Genomic DNA, 21573 nt, shown 5'->3' with positions numbered 1-21573 from the left:
GCCTTCTTAACAAAAAGACATGCCATCCCACCAGCACCTATGGAACACTCAAGACATCACACAGAGGGAGAGGGATGGGGGAGAGAGAGCCCAACAACTGTATGAACATGTATTACAACTCATATACTCATTTGCTTGAAACACATACAACATCAGAATCTTCCTTGTTTAATGAAAATTTTTCAACATCAGAATCTTTTCTATGAGAAAGTAAATGCCTAAGCAAAGTACTGTCTCTTTTACAATTTGCTTACTAATGATTCTTCCTCCTCCCTAAACAGACTTCTAATATTTCCTAAAACAAAGTATGACTCTTTTCATATTCTTCTGTAGCATCATGAATGACCTCAATAGATGAAATGGTCTCCATCACTTATGAAAAAAGTACAACAAAGGAATCTATATTCTTCTGTATGAGAATAACTAGACACAAAAGCAATGCAAAGAATTCACCATTAATCAAAAAGCAAAACTCTCTTGCAATTTGCAAATATGCATGCATGCCCTGCCTCAAAATTCAACTAACATATCTCAATCAATACCAGCCCCACTGCTGCTATTTGCACCAGAAATCTGAATCCTTAGAAACTCCAATTCCATCTCCAACTGGAAATTCCTCTCCCTCTCATTCTCCAACTCCACCCTCAGCCTCTCAATCACTTGCCCCATCTGCTCCTCTCTGCTCACCTCCCAAGCTTCCACCCCTCTCAACACGCTCAACAATGTCATCGCATTCTGCCTCTGCTGATCCAAGCTCCCTATGAAAGCCACCACCTTACCCATCATTCCTTCCCTATCCAAACGACCGGGCACATTTCCACTCAGGGCACCCACCAGGGCTTCCTCATCAACACCACCACCACCCAACAATCCCCTTATCTCACCCACATTCTCACTATGCTCGCCCACCGCCATTGCCTCCCTCTCAGCTCCTATCACACCCACATTCTCACTCTTGGCCTCCTCCCCAACCCGACCCGGTGAACTCGGATTCGACTCACTACACTCACCTCCCCTGTCCTGGATGATGGTTTCTCCACCAAACGGAACCATTTTCACAGCAGAATCGCCTTGAGGCTCAACTCGGAACACAGGGTCGAGAGCAAACTCATCCTCATTGAAATTCCACCCACTAATCCTTCTGTGCTTAGCCCTCTGCCTCGCTGAGCTACCTTCATCATCTTCCTCTTCATCCTCATCATCCTCAGAATTAATACCCTTCTCCTTCATCAGCCCACCCAAAGCCCTGGTTTTCTTGAACCTTTCCTCAACGCTAGGCAAACCCAGAAGCACATTCTTCACCAGAAAATCCAAGCCCCTGCAATTCTTGAAAAACGAGTGCCTCAGCAACCTCTCCGCATTGGGCCTCTTGTTCGGGTCCTGATCAAGACAACAACCCACCAAGTCCTTAAAGGCCTTAGAGAACTTCTTGCTCTTGTAATTCTTGTTGTGACGATTTTCATAATCCGAAAACCGGAACCTCTTCGTGATCTTCAAAAGCAGAGACTTTGAAGGAGGCAAGTTAGACAGGGGAGGCCCCCCATGAGCCAATTCCAGAGCTGTTATACCAAAAGACCACACATCCGCCTTGCATCCGTACCCGTTGTTCGAGTGTATCACCTCAGGCGCCATCCAATACGGCGTCCCAGCAACGTCGTTTAACCGAATCGAAGACTCTCCACTCAAATTGGCCTCATAAACAGAAGCAGAAACCCCAAAGTCTGCAACTTTAACCGACCCATTGAAGTCAATCAAGATATTACCAGCCTTGATGTCTCTGTGGAGGTGCCCCTGGTCATGAAGATACGACATGGCGTTCAGTGTCTCCCTGAGGACGAAGGCAATGCAGGGCTCAAGTAGGCCGTCGGGGAAAGCAGAGGAGATTATGGATTGGAGAGACCCGGCGGACATGAACGGCATGACGACCCAAAGATGACGGTCCACAGTGAAAGAACAATGGGCGCTCAGGATATTGGGGTGTGAAAGAAGAGAGAGTGTCCTGGTTTCATTTAGAATGTTGTCGAAATCAGCCCCGGATTGATCGAGATCGATGGACTTGATTGCCACGATTGTGTTGTTCATCGGCAAACAGATGGCTTTGTAAACAACAGCGCTTACGCCGAAGCCAATTTCATCGAGGATTTGGTACGCAGTTGAGTCCAATGGGAATTGGACTTTCTTGGGTTCTGGGTTTTCTTGGTGAGAAGAAGAAGTCGACATTGGAGAAGAAAAAAAGCAGAGATCTTGATGAACTGAAATGGGTTTTTTCTGAATTCTGGGAAGTGGTTATGAGGAGAAAAAGAAAAGTTGGGGTTTAAGCAGAAATCTTGTGAAAGGTTGACGATGCATGTTGAGTGTTGAACTGCTCTGCTTTTAGCCTTTTAGCATTCAAGAGTTGGGGGATTAAAACGAAGTTACTGCATGTAATTGCCATGTCAGCATTTTCTTGGGAATCCTTGATCTTTTGTGACGGTTTCTTTGTAATTGGAATTAGTTAGGTTGGTTAAGATAATACAGTTATTTGCCATGTCAGCATTTTCTTGGGAAGGAAGTCTTTTAACAATCTTAATCCTATTATTTATGTTTTGTGATAGAATTAATCAAGTGATAGAATTAAGATAATTAGTGTTGGCACCAAAACTGAACAGATAGAGATGAGTGCAATTTACAAGTGGTGAGGACGATCTAGCCGATCGATTGAGTGATAGATGCAGATCCTGAATAGAAGAGAGTTGAGGCTCGTGAGGTTTATGGAACCGGTGTGGGACCAGCCTAAGACCCTCCGATGCTAAAGTTAGTTTGTTTTCTAAGAGCCCTCGCTGTTGACAATATATTAGTATAAAGGTCAAGCTGGAAAGTCTTACCCCTGTATTGTAGTGAAGGGGCCTATTTATAGAGGGCATCTTGTATGCTCTTAGTACTTAATTTCGATATGGGACTCGTGGGAGGGCCCTATGAGGTCGACACGAGTCTTTAGATATTTCGGGCGGGTGCTTCGAGGTTGATTCTGCAGAATCGGTAGGAGATACCGATTGTAGTCTATGTTGGGCCTGTAGCGACCTTTTGCTAACTTGAGACAATATCATCGGTAGCCGATGCTGATTGTTCGGAGCCATGGGCACTTGGGTAAGCTTCTAAGATCCACGTGTCGTTGTATGAGCGGAAGGTCAGATATGGTACAAACAATTAGTAATACGTTTGATGTTATCATAATTAGTAATACGTTTGTCATAATTAAAATATAAAAAAAAAAAAAACAAATCATACATTTGTCAGAATTGACGAATATTACATCTCTTAAAAATGTATTATGGTCATGGAGAGGCATCCTATATAATGTAATGTTGCTGTCCAGCCGAAATATATTGGGCTTAAATTATGTTGAGTTTACGCTAGGCAAGGTCCAACCCAAACTTGTTGGGCTTAGCTCTGGTCATTATCAAACATAATTATTGGTGAAATTTCTTCCATATTATGGCTCCACTTTATAAAATGCCTAATTTAAAGGCAAAAACAGTAAAATTCTTTAGTGAATGAAAGAAAGGGGTATTGACTTGCAGACTAGTGGTAGTAGGTTCAAATCTTTATGACATCATAATAGTGTGTGTAATAAACCCTCTCCTGCAGTTTAGACTATCGCTCGTACTTGAAAAAGAAAAGAAAATAACTTTGACTTGCAGAGCAATGGTTTTAGGTTTGAACCATCTTGACACCTTAGTAGTGTGTGTGTAAGAAACCCCCTTATATTAAAAAATAATAATAAGAACAATAAAAGCATACAAACTATATTATTAACTCAGAAAAATGGAAATATCATGGACACCGGCCATGTCCCTATTGGCCTTGCTACATGAAAATAATAGAACCGAAAAAATAGAAAATCAAGGAAATTACAGCAGAGAGTAATGTGACTGATGGTGGAATGCGACCCCTGTCTTTCCTTATCAGCATCCCTTCAACGATAGGGTAGTTCATCAAAATGACATAAAAGGGTATGAAAACTTGTATGAAAAATTTGTCCAACTCCCCCAAAAAGATGACTCTAGAAATCCCAACTGCAAAGGAAGCCATGTTCAAGATCACCAGAGCAGTCATTGGAGCAAGAAATAATATTGATGTTTGGAAATCAAACACCCCCATATTGTAACGCTTGAGTTGGTCAACATCGTCAACTTTGTTGGTTAGGCAGAAATTGGCTTCTCTCATACCAATTTTCTTCATGAAGCCATCCACACTGCCATATAAATCAGATATAACTGACTTCATCATCCATATCCTTTGCTCATTTATCCAATGTCGAAATGTAAATCCCGTTGAGAGAACCTCGTATAAATGTTTTGAAATCAACGATAGGAATACGAACGAAAATACGATGAAGTATGAATTTGAGACCTGCAAATCCAAGAACAAGACCAATATGTATTAGGATATTGCATGACACTAAATCAAATTGAAGATTTTATGACGAGAATTATTTTTTTATGAGGGCGGTAGAATAGAATGGATGACTATATTATGAGATTGTCAGACTGTGTATGTGATCCACACACTCAATCAAGAATAAACCTACATGAAAAATGATCTCAATATTCACGGATGTAGTGGTTATTGCCCTCTAAATGAGCATAGATACATGTCCCTACTTATAATTGTTCGTGTCAGTTAGTATAGGAATGTGTATATGTGCCTAATTAGGGGCTAATAACAACTAAACATTCATAACTATTGAGGCTTTTGCATGGTGTCAATAGTTCACATTCGCGGTCTTTATTGTTAGATAGCATGACAAAATATAGATTTTTTTTTAAATTATACTCAAGAATTTTCTTAAAGATAAGTACTCTTTATATTGAATCATTTGCGCTAAAGATATTTGACAGGAAGAAGTATATATTTTAAAAAAACTTTAATTACCTCTGGGTACAAAGGAATGCCATTGAGTAGGCAGAGCTGAGGTATGGTGGCAAGGCACCACAATGGCAAATGGAAAATGGGGATAAGAGCCATTTCTGCATAACACATGCTCTGAACGAAAGTGTAAGTTTTCAAAGGGCCATATATAAGAGGACAAAACTTGGAGAAAAGAACATCAACCATCCCAGAGGTCCATCTAGAACAGTGGACTAAAACGTCATCCAAATTGGTGTAGCTTCTGCCCAAGAACTGTGGCCTTGGTGGATTACAATACACTGAAATCCAACCTTTGCAATGCAAACGAAACCCTGTGACGTAATCTTCCGCCACAGACCCATACATGAAACCAACCTGCCATAAATGAAAGAAAGACTACAATTATTATTAATATTATTAAGTTGAATGATTCAATGGGCATGGTTTTAATAGTATCTGTACTTGCCTCTTCCCCCCATTTGGTGCCATTTTCGAAGGTACAAGAGGCTAGGAGTTGGGCTTCATTTAGCAATGCATTCTTTCTGTGGATGAGCATATCAGGCTTGTTGTTTTGGTGGAGGGATTTGATGAATTCATTGGATGGACCAAAAGATTGTCTAAGTTTCATGGGATCCCCATCTGGAAATTCAATAGTGAAACTAGTAATTAGCTATAGAAACTTGTGATTAATTATAACTTACAAGAAAGAAATATGTACATAGATTAACACAAATATAATGTCTAAAAATATATACTATTAATGAATAAGGCGTTCATGGCTCAAGTGATTAAGAGCAGAGCATTTATCCATGCACTTGATATCCTAGGATAAACTTTTTAGGATAATAACAATTTAATTTTCTTTTTCAAACCACAGCTTTTTCCTCGAAGCAAAGATTAATACAATCAAACTGAAATGATTGACAAAGACAATGACACATATATGCTAGCCAGCTGCAATTACCAAGTCGATCCAAGTAAAACAATACATACAAAAACACACCTTCATGTATGGAGCTTGAACATAAGGCCAACCTCTTCATGTAATAGCCAGTACCATTCACACCTGGCCCTCCAACCCCATCAAAACCTTGCCATTGCAGCTTTGAAAGTAGTCAAGACCAACAAGTCATAAAATTGTCAGATATATTATTGCACATAAAATATATATATATATATATATATATATATGATTTTCTTTAATTATATTTAGGGGCTAATTTGTAATTAAATATATTAATTCATGTATAACTAGAGTGAAGTTTTGTCCTTGAATCCATACCCAAAATATCGACCTATGCTGACTGCCATAGATATCATTATTACTGATGTTGTGAAATTTTTGAGGGAATTGAACAAATGCTAGGGAGGGTGATATCTTTGGGTCAAGATGGAAACACATTGCTTGCCGAGCCGAACTTGGATCATGACAATGCATGTCACAATCTAGGCCTAATATGTAAGGAGAATTGCTTATCACACCAGAGACCCGTATCTGAAAAACAATAGTGCACAATATATTAATTTACACATAAATGAATAAATAAATACATGGATATGAGGAAAAATGGTTCACTTGTCAAATAGTCGGGCTTGTATAAATTATGTCATGCTGTCACTTTGGGTCGATGATAAAATAAAATATTAGTTTGAATGTGTGATGCTGGATTGATAGCTTTGGCAATACATAACATACTAGATATTTGATAAAAGAATATTATCGTAGATGCATAAATAGGGGAAGATTAATGAAAGATCGAAAGAGAGAGATACATACAAGAACATTGAGCGCTCCAGCCTTAAAATTATGAGGATGAGAAGGCCTTTTCTCACGAGAAACATAAACAAGGAGAGGCATATTTTTGGTTTCATTTTCTTGAATTGCATCATCACTGGATGTTTCTTGTATAACCTGCCAAATTTCCAGATATGGGTTATGATCATGAATTTGTGTTAGCGATGGGGACATATATTTTCTCCTTTCGTTTTTGTTTTTATTTTTATTTTTTGTTTTTGTTTTTTGTGTCGGTATGGAATGCTTTCTATCTAGCTAGCTGCGTTTATATATATCCATTAGTAAAGGACAAAATAGGAAAATACACACTTGTCGGTTGCCAAACCAAAGAAGAACTTGGAAACTTGGCTTATTGAGTTTGACTCTCGTTTTTCTTTTGAAGCGCTAAAACCTAATGCTTTAATGGTAGGGGTTTGAAAACAATACTCATTGATATTTATTTAGAAGATGTAAAAGTAAAAGATTTCTTTTACAATGATGATGATGATGATGATGATATATATATATATATATCAAATGTTAAAATATACCTCAATCACTGCAGGGTGATCTCGACTCAGTCTGCTCCCTGTGTCCCCAACCGTTGCTTTTTCTCTTACTCTTTTCTTGAACGCCTCATATTTCTCCTGCACCCAAATATATTGTCACATATGAGAACTGTTTTCTTGTGTCCTATCAACTATTGATTTTGTATATCATCTCTCTAATAAATCGGTCACAGTTAATTCGAAAATTTCAACTCTCATTCACCTTAATATCTTCTCTGTCTTGAATGAACTCGCTGCCGCCAAAATCAGCATCCTCATCTTCTGCGGAGAAATAAGCCTCCGGAGCCCTGCACTTGATCCCATACCTCCTACAAAATGGAAGCCACCACTTTGCAAATCTCCAAGCCTCTCTCATACCTTTCAAAGTCACAGCAGCACCACCATCATCGGACAGATACACATGAAGTTTCTCTGGCGGATAGTCCATTGCCATGGCAGATAACACAGTATTCATCACCCCCACAGTCGGTTCCTTCTCCGGATCCGCAGTGCAGATGAACACATCAACACCCGGGAGCTTATCATCGCCCGGCAGCCTCTCCGGGAACGTGGTTCGCGAAACGGGACGCCACCGAAAAGACTGGCTGAGTAGCCACTCGAAGGATAGGACGATTTCCGAGACAAACACAAGAAGCCATGCTAAGGTGGTTGCTTTGGTTTTGGTAGTGTCTTGGATGAAGAAGAAAGAAGCTCTGTAGTAAAGCAAGAAGACTAAAGCTATAGAGTGGAAGAACATATGTGTCCGGTTGATGAAGATTGAAAGCTTGTGGACATGGCAGAGATGAAGGGGGAGCTTAGAAGAACTCTCCATATCTTCTTCTATTGTGCTTGGTATGTGCGTTCTCTCAACGCACACAAGTGTCAACTACCTACACCCTCCACCTCCTTTTAAAGGACCATAACACTGTTTAATTAAATAATTTAAAAAAAATGTAGAGGAATTGAGTGGTGATTAATATATGCCTGAATTATATTCAAGAGAGAAGCTATGGTTCTGGGGTTACAAAAAGTTTAATGGTCCTGGCGGCTGTTGGGTTAACTGTTATTATTATTATTACTATTTAACACAAGGGATAGTCTAAATTAGTTTCTCGCATACATTATCGAGGTGTTATAAGAGTTCAAACATTATATCACTAGTTTTTAAGTCAAAGTCTTTTTCTACTAGTTAGATCCCGTTGACATGGCAAACAATTATTTTAGGAACAAAATGACAAAATATTGACTCATAAATTAAGGTAAAACTAAGTTTTATGAAAATTTAAAAATAAAAATATGTTGAAAAATGTTTTCAGTTTTCTTGATCAGCAGGATATCATGGTCCCCACCGGCCGACTTGTGTGATTATGTATTTCAATGAGGATGACTAATTGTAGTGGTTTGAAGCAAAGTGATGCCCTCTAGAAAAGGTCTTTGGTTTGAGTTCTAGTATTTGTGTAGTGTATGTGAATTTAGTATGTTATCATCCCTCTCAATAGCAAAGGAGAAATATTTTTACTCACCACTTTAATTCAAAATGTACACTTACCCTTTTTTCTCAACACTTGACACGTGTCCATGAACTTAATTAGAGTGAACTTTTTGCTTATATTTATGGAACAATGATTATGCTCATGAATACATGTCAAATATTGAAAAATGTGATGATTATACACCTTAAGTTAAAGTGGTAAGAAAATTGTTATCTATTAATCAAGTTTACGTTTCAAAATTGGCCACACATTTTGTCCAAGCCAATTACGTGGAACAAGGTGGTGCGTGGCGGCCAAGCTCCGAACATTATAATTATTTTTAAATGGCAATCAATCTTGAGGCGCAAGAATAAAAAATATCAGTCCGTGCGTGGTGGCCAAACCATGAGGTGTCAATCTGTCCTAGTCAATAATATCCAATACCATCAATTGAATGTGGGATGGGAAAGTGCTGATAAGAATTAGCCTCATTTTTAGGCCAATTATCCCCTTAAAAAAATGTTGGCCTATATTATTATTATTATTATTATTATTTTTTATGGGTCATAATTTTACTGTGCTCGAATATATATTTTTTTATCTCAACAAGGAGTATGGCAATTGATTTGATTGTATAAAAGGTTTAATCCAATTGACCTATCTGTAAATGTCTCACAAACAATGCAATCCAAGCAGGTTATATTAGAACAGGAATATTTCCATAAGATCCAACTTTGTTAAGTAGATTTTAAATTTCAATCCACTTAACCCAACTGACCTGTCCAATAAAATTATGTCTGCAATCAAGACTTGTAACTAACCTGGATGCAAGAGTTAACAAATTCATGACAAGATATATATACAAACTACAGAAGATGTCACCAGCATATAGATAGATATGAACTAGAGAAGATGTCACCATTATCTCCTTTGCACTCCCAAACTCAGCAAGGAAATCACCTATATGAAGTTGACGTGCCAAGCCAGTTAAGGGAGCTAATACCCGAATGCTTGAGCTTTCAAGCATTTCTTGAATTTGTTTTCATTTAGTCATCTGGTCCAGATGGTTCGAGTGGATTTGCATACACCACACCGATATCCTGGAGAAATCACCGAATGAACAAACAAAAGAACACAACGGTAAGGGTCAACTTTTGCCCAGTGAAAAGTTCAATCAATTCTAAACTTAATCACTTTGTTACAAAATAGTCATTCATAGATTGCAGACATGCCACCGGCAAATTCAACTTAAGACAGGCCAAAAAAAAAACACAACATAACAGTTACTGAATTGACAGTGTTACAGATGATGATAACTTCTGGTCATCAATGTTAAAATATCACAAATTCAAAATTTTCATTTCACTGATATGCAGCAGTAGTTGACAGTGTTAAGTAGCAGCCCAAGACAATTTGTTTTGAAAACCATTTACACAAGAAGAATAATAAGTTCTAAAGGCCTTCATAGAGAGAATGCTTTCTGGCGATAAAGAATTCAATTATTTTTTCCACAACACAATGAACAAAACACGCACAAGCAATTGGCTAGAGAATGCAGCATATCATTTATGCTCCCTCTTTATTGGACAAGTTATCAAAAACCATTGCTTTGACAGTGTACATATGTGACCTCCTTTTTATCAGTAATAAAATTTTAACACACAATCAACCTACCCAAAACAGGAAAATTCTTTATTTTGCTATCAGTCAGATTTCTTAGTTAGAACACTTGATTGCAAATGCTAAACCAGCCCCCTCAATATAAATCATGCTCACTACTGCACTTAAATTAGTTTCATCTCACCCCTTATTAGACATTCAATAGATTCCACTTCGTATTCATATCCAAGACTTCAAATTAAAGACCGACTAACTTCAGCACAGTTAAGCAATGGCATATGCATATATTAAGGTCTATCATAATAAAACCAACACAATACAAATTTCGTTAACAAAGTAATTCATATAAAAACAGAGAAATTTAGAGCTGCAAATTACCACAAAAAACAAGGTTCTGATCCCTCCCAGCTCCTCCCTTTAGCCCACAAGCACATGACCCTTCTCCTTCTGTTGTGCCATGTACTCCTGAAGTCGCTTAGCTTTCTCTACCATTTCCCCAATGATCCCCTCCGTCTCATCAATGATCTGCTTCGGCAGATGAACCTCCAAAAAATCAAACCACTGGCCAAGTGTCATCTTCTCCAAGTCACAACTCTCATTAACACCTGAACCACTACCACTTCCATTGTCGCCCTTAACACCACTACTACTTCCATTGTCATCCTTGCCACCCCTCCCACTTCCATTCTCACCCTTATCACCACTCGTACTTCCATTGTCCTTATCACCACTCCCACTTCCATTGTCAACCTTATCACCACTCGCACTTCCATTCTCACCCTTATCACCGCTCTCTCCTCTAACATTAAACTCTTTACCAGTCTCTTCATGTTTCTCTTCCTCAAAATTCAGCCCTTTTGAAGCCTCATCGTCCTTCACATCAATTATTACACAGTCTCTCTTCTCAGGAACATCAGGTTTATCACACACCGGTAGCTCCTCTGGTACATTCTTCCTCCTCCTCGCACCGCCACGTGTCCTTTTCGGCTCATTCTTCATCTCTCCACCATCTACACCAGAATTATCTGGAATCTTCCCCAATTCCTCATTCTTTGAGCTCCGAGTTCGCCTCGTACTCATTTCCGGAACCAAATTTTCCTCCACCGGCTTCTCATCTTCAACCTCACTCTTCAAAACCCTGGCTTTGGGCGGTCGGCCCCGCCTTCGATTCCCTACGGCCTCAATCGCCTCAACATTTTCTTTCTCCAACTCGCGCTTTGCTTCGCTCCCCTTCGCAGCCCTACCTCTCTGGCCCCGACCTTGTGCAACCGACCCCACCGTAGTCTCCGCAACGACTGCGACTGCGGCACGCCTAGGGTTCCGTCTGAGGCGGCTCTCCTCGTAGCCGTCGATCTTCACGGTGATCGAGGTGTACTCGCCGATTTTGATTTCGTCGCCGTCGCTGAGGTCCAAGGGCGTGTTTGGGGTGACCTTGGTGTCGTTCAACAGGGTACCGTTTGAAGATTCGAGGTCTCGGAGCACCCATTTGCCTGATTCGGATTCGATTGAGAGGTGCTTGGAGGAAATGCCAGAGTCTTTGATCGGGAGGTTGTTTCCCCGGACGACGCGACCGATTCGGACCTTGGATCCGGGTCCGAAGTCTAGGGTTTCGCCCTCCCGCGGGCCTTGGACCATTATCAGCTTGAGAGCTAAAGGCTCCATTTTTTCGGAGAAGGAAGGAGGGAAAGTTTTTGAGTTTGAAATGCTTTTCAGAGTGAATAAACCGGTGAAGTTTGAGTTAGATTCCCCTATATTTTCTTTTTTTTTATTTCGTCCTTTTCTTTTTTAATTTACAATCTAGATCTATATTTTCAGACCAGAAAAAATATAAAACCAATATTTCATCAAAACAAAAAATCCAGAATGAAATAATAGACTGACCCGATTCAGCCCATTAAAATTGGGCTCATTCGTGTTTGTGCCAGCCCATTTAGTATGTGTTGTACTTGCGTAGGCCTAAATAATTCTATCCAAGTCCTGCCGCCCTCAAAGGAAGATGCTATAGAACTCAACCTCTGTTCTCAAAGTATATTGAACCAAGAAAGTATGAATCGGCGGAAATATCAAGGATTAGGGAAATACAAATAAGTATGGAAACGACTGCTTCCCTAATCAATCTTATTTCTGATTTTTTTTTTAATATTGGATTACAAATTTTAATGTAAAACTCATGTACTATTTGATTTCTTATGTGTTAATAATCATATAAAATGTCAAAAATCAAAATAATTTCAAAGCCCATAGTGAATACTCGTGCCATGAGTCGATACAATATTATAGATCTCATCTCATGTTAGAGATTCAAAAAGAAACGAAAAATTGTTTCATTTTAGTATTTACTATTAGACGATGGGAGGCCTAGTAGATTGATTGAAACAGTATAACACAAACTTTTGATTGAGCAGAAAGTAAAGTTGGGTCAACGGGGTCTAATCTAGTAGAGAAGGGCATTGACTTGCAGACCAATGGTTTCAACTTAGAACCCCCATGACACCTTGGTATAATGTGTGTGAGAACCCCTTTGTAGTTTAGACCATCGCTTGTATTCAAAAAATGAAGTAGAAAGTTGAGCCTCTCCTCTTCAACTGCACATGGAGACTGATTTACAGGATTAAGTAAGCATCTCAACACGTGGTATATATGGAGACCACTGGAAGAAGCTAGAGCCAGGTAAAGGAAAGAGCCTTCAGAATGTCTGACTTCTGCAATCAAAATTTGATCAATAATTTCTGATAGCTCTCCTGCTTCAGGGGTCTAGATCTCGAACAGGACGACAAAATCAATCTCCAACAAAAGACTGAATAAATAGAAGGGGAAAAAAAACATACTTAGGTTAAGGTATAATCATGCTAAATTTTATAACAATGCAGTGGAACAATATGGTTAAATGCAGCTTACTCATGAATATCCATAATCCACAAGTGTGCTAAAAAAAGTTGCTAGATTGAGCAGAGATGAATTCTCCTGGCTATGTTATTGGTCCAATTTGCTCCTGCCTTCCTTGGCAACAGACCCAATATGAAAGCAGTTAAAAATTGTCATTATTGCTTCATCACAACCAGATGACAAAAGGAGTGCAATTCATATCATAACAAAGCACACCGTGAGCATTTTTTTATTTATCAAGTACGTGATTATCTTTGAGAAAGCATATTTTCAGGACCAGCAAATGTTTCACAAGCCCTGGTTGCCTTTGTTTAGCAAAACCAGGGCAAACTGAAGCACAAATTTGAACTGGCGGCTAGTAAACTTTACCTACACTCATTTTCCACGCATCAACACAATTGAAACAGTACTTCATAATATGTCAATCACAAACTAATCTACTTCGCCAAAAGAGTTGCCAATCTCAATCTGTTTCTGCCACTCCCAGAGTTAGAATTTGAAATTCACAAAGTCATACTTGTAAAAGACGGTATATTCACAGGACATAGACCTTAAGTGTCTACTCGAGGAAAATTATACATAGAGTGTGGGTACAAGAGAAGTGTTCGTTTGTCAAGAAAGTTGTGTATAAAATTCATCCTTCCTTTCAATACGTGCTTCACAGCACACTCGGTTTTTCAACAAATAACAACTAAACCCCAAGGAAGAAAACGGCAAAAACAGATGAGTATGAGTTGGTAACAATCTAAATGCCATTCAGAATTTTTCATGTTATAGCTGTGTGCTGTGTACAAGGTAAACTTACTGTGAGTGCAAAATGCTCAGTCATTTTGGTGTGGACGAGGGATGATGTCACAAAAACTTCCAGGTGGGGCGCATGGCCCTTGTCAAAGGCATTCCAATCTCCAAGACACCCTTCATCCATTTAACCCGGTTTACAAGTTCCTCCAAGTCTAAAATCGCAGCTTCTAATGTATCAGAGCTCATTGAATTTAAAACTATGCTTTGATCTGTTTTCAACTTCTTTAAGGACCCATTGTTGTCAACTCTGTCTTTCCCAGTTGTAGATCTCCCCATCCCCTTTGATGCATTTTTAATATGCGAACTTGAAACACTATCTGAGCAACTCGTCTTCCCAATCCCACTATCTGCCATATCAGAATCAACATTTGTTTCTGGTGTGGGTGTCAACTTTGCTGTTATAGCACCTAAAGGTTGCTTTGCCATTTCCTCTAATCCATCAAGAGGTTGCAATGAGCTAGCAGATACTTGAGAAGAAGGATGTGATGCTCCAGCAATAGCTTGGACACCCCTTCTTCCATCACCTACAGAATGGGCTGTCAAGCTTGAAATGCCCCCTGCAACAACAATATAATCCTCTCTCAATCAGATCAATTGTGCTATTAATTGCAGTTCCTGTTTTAAAAAAATATATTTAAAGGCAAGATTCAAGAGCAAGAAGCAAGTTGTTATGGTTACATTTGATTGCATTATGCACACTACAATAGAAGTGATATGAAACCTGGTGCCAGACAACTATACACTCACCAAAAATTCCACCACAATATTCTTATAGTGCTTGATGTTCGGTTTTTCTTCTCCTACTATTACTTTTTTTAAGCTCAACATAGACTTTTTCATTATTCATTTCAAACTCTTGAAAATTTTATCTGGTTTCACTTCTCCCATGTCAATCTTAACCAAGGAGGAGTTGAAACCAATATCTATATGACGTGTGTTAACTGGATAATTATACAAGAACTCATAATTTGCCTTTAACATCACACAAGCCTATACAGAGACTATAAGGTGTAACTACAGTAGCCACATGCTTAAAACTGCTGAACTTTCACCAGGCCTGGACAAGTAGTATGAGAAAAGCATCGCCAAAATGTGGGAAGACTAGTTTGGCTTAAAGCTTTAACTAGCCTCTGTACAGGATCCACCTATTTTAGTCTTGTATGTGTATGTAACTGTTTCCTTTCCATATGGTCCACCCAAAAAAATATATATATTAAAAAAAGCCTCTACTTGAGCAATATGAAAGATAAAATCAATAAACTATGGATACTATTCAAAGTTTATATTAACTAATTACCAGATCTTACTATATTCAAAGGCAAAGTATTAAACTCCTTATAAAATGGTTAAAATCTCAATATTGTTGAGTGGCATTTGAAACTCCCTCAAGCAGCATTGACAATCCCCAAAGCCCACAAGGCTGGGGAAGATGCATAAGTGTTGCAAATGCTTAAGTTTCCAGAAGGCACCACATCCCATTGAATTATAAAATTGGTTCCAGTTCTGCTATCTGATTTGATCTTTCTTTATCTTTGGTTGTTTAATAATTGACCAGGTTAGCAACTGGCCAACTCCAACAAAGATCAAATCACCACTCAGTCTTATGGACATTGTCATTTTAGAATAGTCGATGTTCCAATGCCTTGTCAGAACTCACATAGATATTAAGTTTAAAAAAAGGGTTTAAAACACAATGTACAAGTAATCACCTCTAATGGCTTCAATTTAATTTTATATCAGCCAGTTGTTGCAAGCCCTAGATTTTGGAGTCAGAAGGATAAAAACAACATAATACCATGCATAAGCTTGCATATATGTTGTTGAGCAGTGAGAAGTAAAATGTGCATCCGTACCTTGATTACCAGGCTTCATTACTCGAGCACAAGGACGCCCATTTTCACTCTCCTGCAACCAAAAAAGCATTCCAAATAATTTAGAAATAGAAGGATAAAATAATTGTTTTCCTTTTCTTAATTGAACATAAAGCATCAAAACCTACACGGCAGAGGAACCACCAAAACTGACAAGGCAGAAGTAGCTTTAATACTTCAATACCAAATTGAAGAAAGAATGTTAACATGGGTGACAAAATGCATTATTGGTTAGCCAAGGATTGTGGCATTTATCATCAATCAGGAGCCCATGATGGCAAGAAGTAAGAATTGCAGAAAAAAATAAACAGAACATAAATAATTAAAAGATATGACGTATTGTTCCGACAAAAAACAAAAAAAGAAAGATGTGTTATTTTCAATAGAAGAATACTAGATGCAAGGTCAATGCCAAAAGTTCAACACCAAAGTGACAACGTGAGAGAGAAAGAGAGCTCTCAGTAAAAACAAAAAACAACAATATATATATATATATATATATATATATATATATATATTGTAACTTCACAAATGATTTCATGCATGGCACTCATTAGTTAAGTGCCTTTTTTCCGGAAGTGCCGCATCATCATCATCATGTGATGGGCATGTGGACAACTGACAATTCAAGCTGATGGACAGGACAGGATTATTCAAAATAAACGAACATCTCATTTTCGAGGTAATATCTGATATTTCCGCTCAAACAAAGTTTTACATAACAAAACATAAACAAAAAACAGGAGAAAAGATACAGATAAATGAATGGGCTGTAGGTACCGTTGTGGGTACTGTCCAACCATTTTCTGGAGACCAATCCAAGGATGGGCGCAAGTCCTTGCAAGAAACTTCATAGGAACATCCTTCACCAACAGGAGGAGGCGGCAACTCAATCTGGGAAAAAATAGAGAACACCAATTATTAAATAGAAGCAAAGCATCTCCTTGACATCAAAGTAACTATAGTTGAACGAACAAGTGCAGCTAGTACTCTATTGCACTAGATAAAAATAGCGCATTCCCCGACCCAGTAATGACATATGTGAATTTAGCGAAGAGCTCAAGAAAAATCATGTATAGCATGGTTTTGTAAGGACTCAATGACTTCGGCTATGTTTAAACAATCTACAGTGAATCAGAGGTCAAACAATTGGTTTGTAAAAATTGGAGTGATAACAGTGTAGAATCTGAAGGGGAAAAAAATTATACTTAACACCTCAACAAATGCGCCAATACACTAAATGATAACAAGTATACTAAAGTCAGCACTTAAAATAAGACAATATGAGAGGTATATAAGAATCACCTTAACTTTCTCATTCCCTAATACTTCTGTTACTCTTCCAGACCAATAACAACCATCCTTCCACCAATCAACTAAATCTCCCACTTTCCAGACATCACCAACAAGAACTACCACTTCCGCTATTGTATTGACATCAGGCATTGTACTTTCGTGATAGACGGGAGGAAAGTAAGGCCGCAACATCAATTGCAATTTTCTTGACTTTGTTGAATTTTTACTATAAGCACGGCTTGCTTGATAGATTTTCGTCCAAGTTATTTCTGCAGATAAGGACAATTACAGAAGACAAAAAGGAAAAAAGAGAGCCATCACTCTCACAAAAATATTTATTTCACTTGATAACCAGAAACAAAGCCTTCATAGATATAAATAAAAACTAGGCAACTATTACTATTTTCGTCTCACAGACCATATTGTATATGCAATTCTTACATAATAAATTACTTTATGATCCTCAAAATCAAAGTACAATTAATCATGTACATTAACATATACAATAAATATAGAACAAACTCCTCAAACAAGCGTTTACCCCCAACCCTCCCCCTCCCTCTCTCCCCAAAAAAAAAATCCTCATTGAGGAAATATACCAACGGTTATCACTTACTTTCACCCGGAAAGTCAAAATACTCCAAGGAGGATGAAATCCGACCCATTCTCCAGGCAATCTCTATTATCTGGGTGACAATTAAAACATTTAGAGAGCATGATATCATTATCTTTAAGAGTTTCTATATCAAATAATAAACAATGGAGAAACCATCTTCAATCAAATATATGGAAAAATCTCAAGCTGAAAAGTCTCATAAAATTACAAGTATGGACTATATGCACAAGCAGACACCTTAAACCATAAATCATTGGAAGTTATATCAGATGCCCAATTTTTTATAGAGAAAAATAGGAGAACTGGTGGTAGTATTTGTAAAGCTTAAGCATGTGTATGTTGAATAATTCAGGTTGGAAAAAGTAAATTATGCACACATATGGTTCTAAAGGCTTAGTCATAAATCAAAAAATCCCAACTAATATGGCAGGAAAATCTGTTCTTTATTAGTGGAATAAGTAAAGATTTTATGAAATATAACCAAGGAACAAAAAGAAAATACAAAAGCTACAAAAAAATCTTAAGGGAACAGGAGAATGCAACCACAAGAAATGTATTTTACTTCCAGAATTTATTTGATAAGAAACAGCAGTTTTGTTAAAAGAAATTTAAAGAGCAAGATGGACCAGAAGTCCATCAAGAACACATCAGCTAGAAAACAATAACCCCCCAACCCCAACTATCCCTGATAATACTCAGTTCAAAATAGCAAAAACAACATAACTCTATCCCAGGGAAAACTCTACCTCCTCCCTAAAATCTTCTACCTAGCTTCCAAAATAGTATCTGCCTCAAATAAACTATCATTCCACTCTAACAGTTACCCAATCTGCTCTACTTGCCTTCTTAATAAAAAGACATGCCATCCCACCAGCACCTATGGAACACTCAAGAGATCACACAGAGGGAGAGGGATGGGGGAGAGAGAGCCCAACAACTGTATGAACATGCATTACAACTCATATACTCATTTGCTTGAAACACATACAACATCAGAATTTTCCTTGTTTAATGAAATTTTTCAACATCAGAATCTTTGCTATGAGAAAGTAAATGCCTAAGCAAAGAATGAGGCCTTTGATTAGCTAAATGGTCAACAACTTCTTGGTGTATGATGTAAATAGAAAATAGCATAGTCCCTCCCACACAGTAGGTAGATGACCAATTTTATTACTTGTTTTCCTATTCTTACTAGGATTTGGTTCCTAGTTAGGTTTTTAATTTCCTATGTCAATTAGGTTTTCTATATTCTAGTATAAATAGGCTACTAAGAGACTCTTGTATTTAGTTTTTGTTGATGAATATAATTTCGGACTTTAGCCTATAGAGTTTCTATTGGGATTTTGCCCTAGAACTCAATTATCTTCGTTCCAACTTCAATTCTACTGCTTTATCCTTCTATCCTCTGTTTTTTGGGTATGTTTGGGTCGCTGGACAGCAGCTTATAGCCGCTGCCCTGCAACACAGATTCAGCTAACATTAGCCTTTATCCTCAAACTTAATGATTTCCTTTTAGAGGGCTTGGTATTACTATTATTAAGTATTAATAAGATAAGTTTCCTTTATAGTTTAGTGGAAGAACTGACTACGATCATTTTATGCATCTTGGAGCAGGATTGAATTCGCTGGTTTCCTACTTGAGCTTTTTGTCCTTCATAGTAGTTCCCCTCTCAACTAAACTACTACCAACTTCACGTTCTTTCTATCTGGAAGATCAAGGTATTCAAAATTCTTTCATCTTCAGTTAACCAACCCAAAACTTCCCCTAGTTGTTCTCCAATAAATTCTGGTATCTCCACCTAAAGTCACAAATGTTGATCACAATCAACATTCTGATTAATAATTAGTGGTCGATGCAAAGGGAAAGTTTCTTCTATTTCATTTGAAATCTCTGCCAATGGCTGCTATTGCTGGAATATTTCTAGAACGCATTGGTCACATCTGTTTGATGGTTTCTTTGCCTACCAATGGCATGATCTAGTCGATAAATAACTCCAAACCTAGATTTTTTAAATCTGAAATCATAAAAAGCCTAATATACTAATAAAACAACCAATCCTTTGTTACAAAGCCATATTGTTCTGTCGAAATGTGATCTTCAAGACTGCAGGTACTGTCGCTTTTACAATTTGATTACTAATGATTCTTCCTCCTCCCTAAACAGACTTTTAATGTTTCCTAAAACAAAGGATGACTCTTTTCATATTCCTAAGTAACTTCTTAGCATTCCCACTCCCTAATATCCCTTTATAAGAAAACAAACGGACTCTGACAAATGTTATAAATGTTTTGTATCAGTATCAATAGTGAAAACAATGAGACCGATACAAGATGTTGGCAATTGTTAACCACAGTTTTAAGAGTGCAACAGTCAAGTTTAAAATACACTTAGGATGAAACAAAATTGATCATCAACGGATAAAGCTAGTAATCTTTATTGTGATAGATACCTTACATCGGAACCATGCACCACGAAAACCTTCAATAAATGATCTTGATTCTACCTCTTGGCCAGCTATAAATGGTAGGTCATGCACGCCCATGATGATCCGTCAAAAGCAACATATAGCTGTGACATGAACATTTCTAAGTTGCATGCAAGTTTGCTCAAGCTCATTACTTGCTTTAAATATATCAACAGTTAAGCAGAAATAGCAAATCACTCAGTCAAGAGCTAAACAACCATGTAGAGACTTGTTCTTGGATTAAAAGCTACATAGTATGGATGTATATGTAATGGTCACATATACTATCAAATATGGAACTTGTTGGGTACTTCTCAATATTCTCCAAACACCTTATTGATACTTACTCATGATCACCCTTTTTCTTTAGGCTTTGTCTATTTCACAAAACAGGGAAATTTTCCAAAATGCTTATTCAGTGGAAACAAGAATTAACCAAACCTGGACAATTTGAATTCGTAATCAGCCAATGCAAAACGGAATCAAATTCCTCAAACGGAACAACAATGTGTGGGGACCGAAACGTTCTCTCCCTTTCTCTCACTTCAATTCATCTGGTGTCTCTTGGGGATTTGAATTCTGAATCTAGGGTTCTGTGATCTGTATATGTGTATAGATGAGTATCGAAATCGCGGTGGATGCGGCGTCGTTTGATGTCGAGTTGTTGCAATTTACGGAGGCGTCCCCTTTTGCCCTCAAAATCCAAGCTACGCAGAGTCGCTCTTTGAGTAGTGGCTTTTGCTTGCCGGAGGAGGAGGGGAGGCGGGGAGAGTGCGGCTATGTTGGGTACAGGGATTGGGGCTGGGTTTTTTTTTATTTGTTATTTTCTCATTTTATTTCTTATTTTAAAATTTTAAAATTTGTTATTTTCTCTTTTTTAAAAGAAAATTACGATTTTAGCTCAGATTCACGTAGGTTCAGTAAAAGATGGAAGAATTTTGAGAGCTGAATTTCGCTTTCTTGGTTATTTATAACATTTGAATTTCTCTTACATTCTACGTTTCCGAAATGGATCCTATCAAATATTTCACATTTTCTATGATTATCTTTATGTTAATGTCAATAGAATTAATGTTATTAGCTGTGAATTTGAACTTTTTGGTATTTTATCCTAATTTTGACGGAAATTTGGATGGAAATCCAAAAAATTAACAACAAGTCCCAAATTGGCTATTTTTATATAGTTAAAGTCCTTAATTTATCAAAAAAATAGATCATCGGTAAATTAACAATTATGATTTAGTTCACAAATCAAAACCACATTTAAGCCTTGAAAATTAGTCACAATGTGTTTAAATGAGGGGTTTGAGGTGGAATTTGGGGCTAAGATGGGA

At 37.8% G+C, this 21573-nt stretch overlaps 3 protein-coding genes and 1 pseudogene across 6 annotated transcripts; all 4 read right to left on the bottom strand.

The window, feature by feature from the left end:
- Positions 1-240: 240 nt before the first annotated feature.
- LOC110751307 (serine/threonine-protein kinase BLUS1 pseudogene) lies at positions 241-2371 on the bottom strand (annotated as a pseudogene).
- Positions 2372-3725: 1354 nt separating this feature from the next.
- LOC110751508 (quillaic acid 3-O-glycosyltransferase CSL1-like) lies at positions 3726-8114 on the bottom strand. The gene is made up of 8 exons (XM_021951999.2): positions 7436-8114; positions 7216-7311; positions 6668-6802; positions 6173-6385; positions 5894-5993; positions 5357-5529; positions 4915-5265; positions 3726-4392 (listed from the first exon to the last, which is right to left on the bottom strand). The coding sequence occupies exons 1-8, from the start codon at positions 8042-8044 to the stop codon at positions 3847-3849; spliced, it is 2223 nt and encodes a 740-aa protein (XP_021807691.2). The 5' UTR covers positions 8045-8114; the 3' UTR covers positions 3726-3846.
- A 1323-nt stretch (positions 8115-9437) lies between these two features.
- On the bottom strand, positions 9438-12039 carry LOC110751528 (FHA domain-containing protein At4g14490). Its single transcript, XM_021952006.2, has 2 exons — positions 10683-12039; positions 9438-9784 (listed from the first exon to the last, which is right to left on the bottom strand). Exon 1 carries the CDS (start codon positions 11964-11966, stop codon positions 10722-10724), a length of 1245 nt encoding a protein of 414 aa, XP_021807698.2. The 5' UTR covers positions 11967-12039; the 3' UTR covers positions 9438-9784; positions 10683-10721.
- Positions 12040-12510: 471 nt separating this feature from the next.
- Positions 12511-21065, bottom strand: LOC110751537 (uncharacterized). 4 transcript variants are annotated; one of them, XR_002525865.2, is made up of 9 exons: positions 20681-21065; positions 20225-20343; positions 17775-17844; positions 17168-17427; positions 16643-16756; positions 15845-15896; positions 13996-14548; positions 13203-13304; positions 12511-13101 (listed from the first exon to the last, which is right to left on the bottom strand). XR_002525865.2 is itself a non-coding variant. In XM_021952017.2 (8 exons), exons 2-7 carry the CDS (start codon positions 20315-20317, stop codon positions 14043-14045), a joined length of 1095 nt encoding a protein of 364 aa, XP_021807709.1. In that variant the 5' UTR covers positions 20318-20343; positions 20681-21065; the 3' UTR covers positions 12511-13101; positions 13996-14042. The 4 variants fall into 4 exon arrangements, 2 of the variants coding, with proteins under 2 accessions (XP_021807709.1, XP_021807717.1); XR_002525866.2 differs by having other exon boundaries at positions 13203-13300; XM_021952017.2 differs by lacking the exon at positions 13203-13304.
- Positions 21066-21573: the final 508 nt, after the last annotated feature.

This window comes from Prunus avium, chromosome 1 (genome assembly GCF_965620075.1).
Source record: "Prunus avium chromosome 1, drPruAviu1.hap1.1, whole genome shotgun sequence".
Classification (NCBI taxonomy): domain Eukaryota; kingdom Viridiplantae; phylum Streptophyta; class Magnoliopsida; order Rosales; family Rosaceae; genus Prunus; species Prunus avium.
Note: the sequence above shows the minus strand (reverse complement) of the source record. Positions and strands in the feature narration are given on the sequence as shown.